The 11,590-nt window shown below is 38.4% G+C and overlaps 1 protein-coding gene across 1 annotated transcript in view; it reads right to left on the reverse strand.

The window, feature by feature from the left end:
* Positions 1-11,590, reverse strand: part of TUBAL3 (tubulin, alpha-like 3) — a 36,968-nt gene that overhangs the window by 12,592 nt on the left and 12,786 nt on the right. The window contains exon 2 of the mRNA XM_006862788.1: positions 6,388-6,631. Coding sequence (XP_006862850.1) covers positions 6,388-6,631 — 244 coding nt within the window. The remainder of the gene's footprint in view (positions 1-6,387; positions 6,632-11,590) is intronic.

The following is an 11,590-nucleotide window of genomic DNA, read 5'->3' on the forward strand; positions in this document are numbered from 1 at the left end:
TCCTTTGTCCTTTCAGTATATTGTCCATTTCTGATATTCTATTATTAATTGTTTGGATCTCTTTCTGTAGGTTTTGAATTGTTTCCAATGCTGTATCTATCTTATTTGATTGTTCCTGTAGCACTTTCCTTACTTCTTCCTTATTTTTCGCAACTCCTTTGTATAGTGTTTTGCTACATTTTATAATCATTTTTCTGAATTCCTTCTCAGGCATTTTCAAAGCCTTCCCTCCTTCCAACACGGAGTGTAGGTCTACCTCAAGCACATTTGCCTCAGTCACTTTACCTTGTTTCTGGACATGTGCTGATATGGTCATCTGTTTCTGTTTTTTGAGAATATTCAGGAGTTATCTGTGGCCTTAGTATTTATATGGGTGTGTATTTTGATATTTTTTGTGCTTTCTGATTGCCTCCAAGTAGGTGTGATCAGGAGATGGGCTTCCCTTTTCCCTTTGCTTCCTGAGAAATTTTAAGACGTGACTGTTGGTCATTGTGACGTAACTCAGGATTTAATTTTTGGCCTATTTACTTTTAAGTCTGTCTGTCCCACTCCACAATCTGTCCCACTCCACTAGCCTTTTTCCTAGTGATAAACAGTTCAAGGCTGGCTGTGGCCATTTTGCAGTGCCGTTTGGTTTTAAGTGAAAACTGTCACTTTAAATTTCGAGGAGATCTATGCACATGCGTAGTAGAACCCTCCAGGGGTGGGGGTGAGGTGTCCACTCACTTAGGCACCCCCTCTAGTCACTAGAATGGAGGTGGGCAGACAGTGAGCAACCAATGAACAGATTAAAAAAAAAGAAAAAGAAGAACCCTTATCTCTGTGGTTCTGTCAGGGGTCCGTGGCTGCTCTGATCCTTCCCCCGAGTGGTCTTACCCAAGATGGCAGCTCTGAGAGCAGCTGAGCATCTTGCATTAGAAAGCCATAGATTTCTTGCTTCTGCTACAAATTACCCTAACTGTAAGCCTTCCAACCTTCTAAATATTCCTTTATACGTGGTTCAGAGTTCTGGGACCATCCTCTGAGCCTGCTTGGTCTGGTATTCTGTGTTGTTGCTGATGGAGCTCCTCACTGCACATCCACCTGATCTGCCATCTTGTTTGTTTTTTGTCATTTACTCTTGCATACATTTTAGTTGTTTTCTTTGGCTTGGTTATGATGTGCTGACCTTCCCTTATTGTGTGTTGACTTTCTCTATACCAAAGTTAGCATGTGTTTACTATCTAGTTCATGATTTATTCCTCCTACCTATTCCCATCCTTGGTAACCATCAAAGAATATTTCTTTTGTGTGTAAATCTTTTCTTGACTTTTTATAATAGTTGCCTCATATAATAGTTGTCTTTTTGTGTTTGAATTATTTCACTTAGCATAATGTCCTCCAAGTTCATCATGTTATGAGAGGTTTTGTAGATTCATCATAATTCTTTAATTTAATATAGTATTACATTGTATGCATGCACCACAGTTTGTTTATCCATTCATATGGTGATAGACATTTATGTTGTTCCATCTTTTCACTATTATGAATAACGCTAAAATGAACAAGAGTATGCAATATGTCTTTTTATGTCACAAAGAGGACTTTAAATATTTGCTGATAAAGATTTTAGTATGGATTGCTCCTAAATGTAAAGAAAACAGAAATCCTCCCAACTGGACCAATAAAAAACATCATGATAATGATAAACTGAGAAAAGACTGAAGTTGTCAAAGATTTCATTTTGCTTGGATCCACAATCAACATTCATGGAAGCAGGAGTTAAGAAATCAAATAATGTATTGCATTAGGCAAATCTGTTGCATGAGACCTCTTTAAAGTATTCAAGAACAAAGATATCAGTTTGAGGACTAAGGTGCACCTGACCCAAGTCATGGTATTTTCAATAGTCTCATATGCATGTGCAAGTTGGACAATGGATTAAGAAATGCCATAGAGGAACTAATGCATTGGAATCATGGTACTGAAGAAAAATATTGAAAGCACCATGGACGACTAGAAGAACAAACAAATCTGTGTTGGATGAAGAACAGCCTGAATGCTCCTTAAAAGCTAGGATAGCAAGACATCATCTCTTATACTTTGGGCATGGTGCCAGGTGGAACCAACACCTGGAGAAGTACATCATGTTAGTAAAGTGGAGGGTCAGCAAAAAAGATGAGATGGATTGGCACAGTGGCAGCAGCAGTGGGCTCAAGCGTAACAGCAATTGTAAGGATGGTGCAGGATCAGGCAGTTTTTCATTCTATTTTGCACAGGGTCATTATGAGTTGGAACCAACTTGATGGCACATAACAATAACAACACCATATTTGTATTTCTAGCTTTTTAAGGAAGTGCCATGCCATTCTCCATAGTGACTGTACAATTTGAATCAGTGAAATTTTGATGGCACCTCTGACTTTTGCCTCAAACATTCATTTGCCAACTAATAATAATTAGTTCCTCTTCTCTGTTTTAACAGAATCACTCAAATCTGTTTCATTTCTCCATTCTCTACATCAGAACCTTAGATGAAGTTCTAAGGTTACAACATTTTCATAACTGTATCTGATTTACTCACTATCTTTATAGGTCAGATTAACTCAAAACCAGTTGCTGTTGAGTCAATTTCAACTCGTGGTGACTCCATGCATGTCACAATAGAACTGTGATCCACAGAGTTTTCCATGAATGATTTCTCAGAAGTAGATCAGCAGGCCTTTCTTTCAAGGAAGTTTGAGGTGGACTCAAACCTACAACCTTTCTATTAGCAGACACCATTTGTCCACCAAGGGACTTCACCTGGCACACGTTGTTGTTGTTGTTGTTAAGTGCCGTTGCATCAGTTCCGATACATAGCAACACCGTATAGGGTTTCCAAGAAGCAGTTGGTGAGCTTAAACCGTCAACCTTGCAATTCAAATAGCTTCGCGGTCTGGTGCATTAACCCACAGCATGATACCTGGCACAACTTGTCTTGTCTTGTTAGGTGCCACCGAGTCAGTACCAACCCATAATGACCTTATGCACAGCAGAATGAAACACTGCCCGATCCTGGGCCAACCTCACTACTGTTGCCACGCTTGAGTCCATCGATGCTGCCACTTGGCCAATCCATCTTGTTGGGAGTCTTCCTCTTTTTCTCTGACCCTCCACCTTACCAAACATGATATCCTTCTCCAGTGACTGGTCCCTCCTGACAATATGTCCAAAGTATGAGAGACGAAGTTTGGCATCCAGCAAGCACTCTGGCTGCACTTCTTCCAAAACAGGTCACCTATGGTGCACAAGTTTCAGATGAGCTTCCAGATGAAGACAGACTAGGAAGAAAGAGTGACGAACTACTTCTGAATACTTAGTCACTGAAAACCTTATGAATAGCAGAGAAACACCTGGAACATAGTAGGTGTTAAATCTATAAATTAATGGATTTATTATTGAATAAATTATATCTCTGACATTAATCTTACTAAATTATAGTTCTATAACTTGCCTTATCCATTCTTCAAAATCTTCTGTCAAATTCAGACCAAGCATCTTATTCAAGAAGATCCTATGGTCTACTTTCATTATCATTTAAATCTATGATTTCTCCATATCAACATTCTCTCCATGTTCAGGTAAAAAACACTCGCAGGTGTCTGAATGTGAGACCTCATGATTTTTCTTTTCTCACCTGTGAACTCAAACTCCTTCCCCAACTCTTCAAGACTCTTATGGAATATAACGATGTCCACAAAGACTTTTCTGATCTCTTCTATAGAGGTAAGTCTCATGCCTCATTTTCTTCAGATCCCTACAAAAGCCACCTTCTCAGTAAAGTCTTCCCTGACAACAAGAAATGACCACACCTCTCCTACCATTCATTGGATATCTATTTGTTTGGGTTTTATTGGTCTCTACTAGCATAGTCATTACGAATAGGACTGCTAACCTCAAGGTCCACAGTTCGAAACTACCAGCTGTTCTGTGGAGAAAGATGAGGCTTTCTGCTCCCATAAAGATTTGCAGCCTCAGAAACCCTGTGCAGGGTCACCATGAGTCGGAATAAACTCCACGGTACTTAACAACAACAACTCCACTAGAATGTTGGCTTCAGGAAAACAGAGACAATATATATGCACATACTTAAATCCATTTCCACTGAGTTGATTCTGACTCGTAGGGACCCTGCAGGACAGAGCAGAACTACTCCTTAGGGTTTCAGAGACTCAAAATCTTTATGGGAACAGATAGCTTCTTCTATCTTCCTTAGAGTAGCTGGTGGGTTTGAACACCAACCTTGCAGTTAGCAGTCCAGTGCTTAGCCCACTGTGCCACTAGGGCTACATATACATATGAGGGGCTTCAGAAAGTTCATGGAAAAAGGAATTCAAAGATATGAAATTTTTCCATGAACTTTTTGACTAGCTTTCACACTAGCCTAGCATGTTCTTAAAATTATTACTACTAACTTATATTTTATTGTTTCACAGCATCTTGCAGGGTGATGCTGAATCAGTATATACTATTTGCATCTTGGCCTTGGTAATTCTTAACTTCAACCTTTCAATAAAACTTCTTATATTTTCATTCATATTGGCATCCATCTACTTTCTCCATCAGTTTGTTACTTGATTCTGTCTTTGTTCTGGTAAAGCAATGAACTCCAATCTAGTATGGACTATTTTGTTTTCAAAAATGGTTATAAAAACATTTTCCATCTTAGATGTTCTTCTAGGACATTGCTGCTCCCATATCAAGAGGCAGGGTCTCCATCATCCTCCGCTGGGATGGTGTTTGTAACTGCCTCACCCATAAAGAACTGCTGAAGTAACACTATTTGACTTCCATTATAGAAATGCACACACACACTTCTGCCTTGTTCTCATAGGATGCTTGCTTTTGGAAGGCAGCCAAAGAGCCCATGTTATTTTTGTTGTTGTTAAGTGCCATCGAGTCAGCTCCGACCCATAGCGACCTTGTATTGGGTTTTTAAGGAGCCGCTGGTAAGTTTGAACTGCCAACCTTGCAGTTCAAATAACTTTGCAGTCTGGCACATTAACCCTCAGTGCCACACCAGGACGCCATCATTTTTGTTAGGGGCAGTCAAATTGGCTTTGACTGGTAGCGACTCTGTGCACAACAGAATGAAACACTGCCTGGTCCCTGAGCCCTTTTCACAATTGTTGTTAAGCTTTTAATAAGCCCATTGCTGCCACCACTCTGCCAATCTATCTCATTGGGGGAGGGGGTCTTTCTTTTTTTTGCTAAAAAGAGATAATAGCCCATAGAGAGACACTTATCAAGAGAGAATAATGCCCCACCCCCAATTCTAGACCAGTTATCAGTCAACATCCAGCACAAACTTGCCAGGTATATGAATGAGTCACTTGGAAAGTGAATTCTCCAGCTCCCTCTTTAGTATCCCTAACAAACAATACATTATGTTTGTTTGTTTCCCTAACAAACAACAAAGAAAATGATCCCCTCTGTTGTTGTAAGTGCTGTGAGGCATTCCGGACCCATAGCAACCCTGTATAGGGTTTCCAAGGAGCAGCTGGTGAGCTTGAACCACCAACCTTGTGGTTCAAACAACTTTACAGTCTGGCACATTAATCCACAGAGCTACACCAGGACTCCTGAGCTCTGCCCAATTTTGAGATTCATGAGCAAAGTAGGATTGTTGTTTTTTTTTAAATCACTACTTTTCGGCTGCTTATTGCACAGCAATAATTAATTGCCTATTTGTGGTTCAGTGGTAGAATTCTTGCCATGTGGAAGATCTAGGTTTGATTCCATCACCCTTCTATCCATGGAGCAGTACCTGTTGCTATGATGCTCTACAAGTTTTAACAGAAGTTCCCTCCTAAGAAAGATTAGAAAGAAGGCATGATAATGAACTTCTAAAAAGCAACCAATGAAAACCAATAGATCATAATGTTTTGATCCCCAACAGATGACACAGGACTGGGACGCATTTTGCTCCTTTGTGTATGGGGTTTCCATGAGTTGGGTAACTGAATTGACGGCAACTAACAAGGAGCTCTGGTAGCGTAGTGGTTACGAATCGGGCTGTGAACCTTAAGGTCAGTGGTTTGAAACTACCAGCCGATCCGCGGGAGAAAGATGAGGCTTTTTACTCCTGTAAGGATTTACACCTCCGAAACCCTGTACAGGGTCGCTATGGGTCGGAACCGACTCGACGGCACTTAACAACAACAACAACAACAACAAGAATAACAACATATAGTATCAGACTCAAGTCAAACATTCTCTCTTAAAGTCAACAAAAACTCTTGTCTTCAATATTTCTCTATCTCTATTTTCAGAGTTTTTATGCAAGATATTACAAAGTCTGAAACAAATAATCATATAATTATGTTTATCATCCCCACCTTCACTAGAAATTAAAACGTACATTACCTATAATAGTTGGTTCTAGGTCCATGAAGAGAGCTCTGGGCACATGTTTCCCAGCACTTGTCTCACAGAAGAAGTTATCACAAGATGCATTCATACGTTCCACTTGAAAATTGTCCAACTGATCCATTTTAGTGTTGAGAATGATACCATCTGGCTGTATTCCATGTTCTAGGCAATAGAGTTCCCAAAGAGCATCCCCAATCTGGACACCAGCTTGGCCAATGTGAATGGAAAGGCACTCCCTCTGAAATAAGTCATAGTAAATTAGTACTGAACAGGCCTGTTTAGACAAGATGAACTATGTTACTCAGAACTTCTGGTTACAAATTAAAGAAATCATGCTGATTTAAGCCAATAAAAGAATAATATATAAGGATATTTAAAAGTGTCTCAAGGAATGTACCCTTTGGAAATGCAAATTATTATACATGCCAGAGTGGGTTTTTTGTTGTTTGTTTTTTAAAAAAGCTAAAGTAGATAGAGAGAAATACTGTTAACTCATGGTACATGGAGGGAATTATAATCATTGCAATGAAACAAGGTGTATGATTTGTTGAATGTAAAACTGATGATGTGCCCTGTAAACTTTCACTCAATCCACAATAAAAACCTTAAATTAAAAAAAAAAGTGTCTCTTGGAAAAATGTAATGAGGTTTCAGAAACCAGGATATAGTGAGGTTTCAGAAACAATTGAAACAAAGACTCAAACTCCACGTAAAGGCCTTTTTCAATAACATAAAATAAGCACCTGAGTAATGAGCTAAGAACTGAGTCAAAATAGATACCAGATTTACTTACTTTTGAATAAACTCAGTTAGTTGTTTGGGGGGAAAATTAAAGTATACCTTTGTCACAAATTAAAACCCACTGCAGATAAATTAAAGCTGTTACCTTTTCATGCCTTGAGATTTTATATTTACAATTTAACTATTTTCTAAATAAGAAAGAAAATTTTAAACTTAAAAGTAATGGGAATTTTACCAAGGATAAAAGGAATAGATTTAACTTCTTCAAACATAAATCTTCAATACCATAACAAATAACAGGAAAAAAAAAAAGTGGGCAAAGGTACTGTAAGTATAATGAAGGTCTATACATAAAACAGGGAATACCATGGCTCCATAGGATTAGCACTGAACTGCAAACCACAAGGTGCGCAGTTTGACCATACCAGCTGCTCCTCAAGAGAAAGATGAAAATGTCTGCTCTTGCACAGATTTGTTGTTGTTGTTGTTGTTATGTGCCATGGAGTGGGTTCCAACTCATAGCGACCCTGTACAAGGTTTCCGAGTCTGTAAATCTTTACGGTAGCAGAAAGCCTCATCTTTCTCCTGCAGAACAGCTGCTAGTTTCAAACTCCTGACCTCGAGGTTTGCAGCCCAATTCATAACCACTACGTTAACAGCCTCAGAAATCTTCTAAAGGCTTGCTGTGAGTCAGAATTGACACAATAGCAGTTAACAACAACATATATAAAGCAATTTTAGTATACTCCTATTTTTAAAAAAAACAAAGCTTGACACATCCATTAATTACAAGAGAAAGAAATCATTTAAAATGCAAAGATTTAAAGGGTGGTACAGCAATACAATGAAATGTAATGCCATCCTTAAATGTTTGCCCCAAATAATTTTTTTGAAGTATGACATGGAAAATGCTTATGATGAAATATTAAATATAAAGATTTAAAATGTATAACTGTATATAGGATATATTATCACTTGTGTTTAAAAATAGTATAGACTAATTTTCTGCTAAGGGTAATGAAAAAAATTGGAAACAGGTAGTGGTGATGGTTGCACAATATGGTGAATGTAATGAATGTCACTGAACTGGACATATAAAAAATTACTGAAATGGCAATTGTTTTGCTGTGTATTGTCTTCACTACAATAAAATTTTAAAGATAGGCATAGAAAGATCTAAAAGAAAATGCATCAAAATATTAACTATATAGTTGTATCTGGTTGTTGTTGTTGTTAATTGCTGTCATGACCATTCCAACTTATAGTGACCCTGTATAGGGTTTCCAAGGAGTGGCTGGTGGGGTTGAACCACCAACCTTGTGGCTCAAACTGACCTTGTGATCCACACTAGCCTGCAGTGTGATACCAGGACTCCATAGTTGTATCTGTGTAGTAAGAAATCATTTTCTTGTTTACACTTTACCATTTTTCTCCACTCTCATCTGCTCTCACTCCCTACCCCATAAAAAAATCTAAGGATGTAACTTTCAGTTACAAATCACCATTCACTATTTTTTTCCCCTAAAAGGCAAACAACATTTTTGGTAATTTAAATACAGGCAGTCCCCAGATTATGAGTAAATTTGGTTCCTAATTTGTCTTTAAGTCAAATTTACATATAAATTGGAATAGTCTATCATCAGTTAGTCAAATGCTTGTCTTAATATATAGTATATAATTTACCTTTCTGTGCATAAAAAACATTCAAGGAACACTTCAGATACGTGAAAACATCTTTAACATAGTAATACAGTAACAGTAAAAATGTTTTAATGTGAGTCACAAAGCAGTGCCTGCTTGTTATTGGAAACCACATGTACCTCGAACTTTACCAGTGTGGCTTTTCAATTATGGGTTAGTAACCTGGACACTACCTGTAGACACACATATCTACTTCTCAATGAGGGGAAAAAAGTTAGATCCAAAACAAAGCAACAACAAAAAGGCAGCAATTACTGATTTTAACATTGCATATTTTAATTGTCACTGGCCATGGATCAACATCACATTAAGGGCACGCTACACAGGAAGGAGCTCTGTTTTCTGCATCATCAAGCAATTCAGGTTGTTTGACATAATAAACTATTAGGCAAATTGGCACTCTTCCAGTACTGCACTTTCTCAACACATGTACTGCAACTACAAAAACTCCTAGGTCAATCACACCACTAATATGAGGGTGAGAGCAGATCTTTGCAAGTCACACCCCTTTAATCTGACTTGGACTCTGCTCATACTCCACTGCACCAGAACCAGTGTACTTTGTCTCCTTAATCCAAAAGCCATAACACAGTCTTCTCTGGTTATGAGAAAAATCAAATGTACTACTTTGGGCAAAGTTCCACTTTGTTTCTTCTCATGTAAGAAAGGATACAGCCTTAATTTAAAAAGCACTTCACTTTGTACCAACTAATATTCAAACCTCTTTTTATCTGGTATATAATAATCAAAATAGCACATTCCATTATGAACAAGTTTTAAACATCCTTACTTACTAAGTATGCTTTTCATTACTCTCCTATCCTTTTAGATATTAAATAACATGAATACATTATCCACTGTGCTCAGATCAAAACCTGGTTCTCTAGATTCAGGTAAAATTTAGAAGAAAGAGGGGAGGGAATGCGCTCAGAGTTCCTACATCACATTAGTCTCTAAATCTGTAAAGATTGTTGCTGGTTGTTAGTTGATGTATAACAGAATGAAATGTTGCCTGGCCTGCACCATCTTCAATTGATGGTAAGTTGGAGCCCATTATTGGCTCTATTAATGCCTTCCAACCTGGGGGAAGCTCATCGCCCAGCACTATAAGGGACAATATTCATTTTCATTTCAGGCTTTTCATGGTCTAATCTACTTTGGAAGTAGATTGCTAAACCTTTTTCTATTCTGTATTAATCAGGGAGTTCCACTGAAGTCTGTCCACAGTGAGTGGGGCCCTATTTGTCAGCTGATAGTGCTACATAATGTTGATGCTGTAAGCAGTGCCAACAGTGTTTCAAATACCAAAAGCGTCACTGTAAAGTTTCCATGTGGATTTCTTTCACCAAATTTCTTCTCAACTGTTTATGACCCAGTCCTGTATTCTACTTGCAAGCAAATCAGGATTCATGTGGTATTTGCTTATAATATTCATAGAAACAATGATCATCACATAAAACAACAATTTCTGTTCTTCAGGTGGGCTGTTTACCCAAGTAGTTCAGATAGCAGAGTAAAATGGATCTTTCTGAACTTGGTAGGAATTCTTGGCCCAAGAAGGACTAATCCTGCCCTTTTTGTTTTTTTAAAAAAAGCTTTTAATGTGAACTGAGTGATAGTTTACATGGCAGAACATTGGTTTTGCACTCAACCAATCATATTTTGTTTCACTACAATGATTACAATTCCCTCCGTGCATCATAAGTTAAGAGTATTTGCCTCTATTCCCTCATTTTTATTTATTTATTTATTGATGTACACAAAATACACAGGAATATATGATTGTTTAAACAACCAAAGGGCACATTTTGCAAATCAGTCTCCTGCCCACCAGCACACCTTTCTCTTTCCTTAAGTCTAGAGTCCTCAGCTTCTCTGTCTCTCCATGCTATCACCTCTGCCTCTGTCTCTGCCTCTGGTGTCGATGCTTCTCTGGTTAGGATCCTTCACTCCGCTCATGCTCTTCCCTCTTGATTGTTCTAGGGTCTTCTGTTCCTGAAATGTAAGATTTCTAATCCTCTCTTCTACCTGTACAATTGTGACAATCATGATTAGTCATAATAATAATTACTCACTACCAAATCAAAAGAATCCTATCCCCATCTCCTTTCACCAGACCTGTCTAGACCTGGAAACTATTTAGGGGAATTCTACCCTCCCCGTCCCTCACTCTGAAACTAAGCTTGCTCTTGAAAACTTGTAAACCAGCCTTTTCGTGCCTTTATAGCTCCCCCATTTTAGGTAGCCAATGACTAAATTGCCCATCCCTATCAACCTTACGTATTGAGGGGATAGACTTGATCCTTGATTTGAAGCCTCCTTCCCTCTTGATTAGTATTTTGAGCAACTATACCACGGCACATAATAACAACAACATATCAATAAGCAAAGGTCAAATTCATCAAATTGCAGCAATTTACACTTGCTTCCTATATCAAACTTATCTTCCACTAGTTGAGTTCTGATCAGTAAGCCATCCAAGCTAGGTCAAATGGGCACTGTCTGCAAGTTTGGTCACTCTTGCATTTGTGTGCCTCCCCCACTTCATATCAGCTGGACACTTCACTCTTAGCTCTAGTCCTCTGTGGCTAGGTCAGTGTCCATGGGTTCAGGAATTCCCAAATCTCCCCAAACTTTGGATCAACCGATCCTTCCTCTTCTTTCTCTCATCTCAAGGTTGACAGACTTTTTTGTTTTTATGTTTATTATTTCCCTTCTTTTGGTGACTGTAGTTCCCTCTGCTGGTCTGCTTCTA

Source organism: Chrysochloris asiatica, unplaced genomic scaffold (assembly GCF_000296735.1).
Source record: "Chrysochloris asiatica unplaced genomic scaffold, ChrAsi1.0 scaffold00050, whole genome shotgun sequence".
NCBI classification, from domain to species: domain Eukaryota; kingdom Metazoa; phylum Chordata; class Mammalia; order Afrosoricida; family Chrysochloridae; genus Chrysochloris; species Chrysochloris asiatica.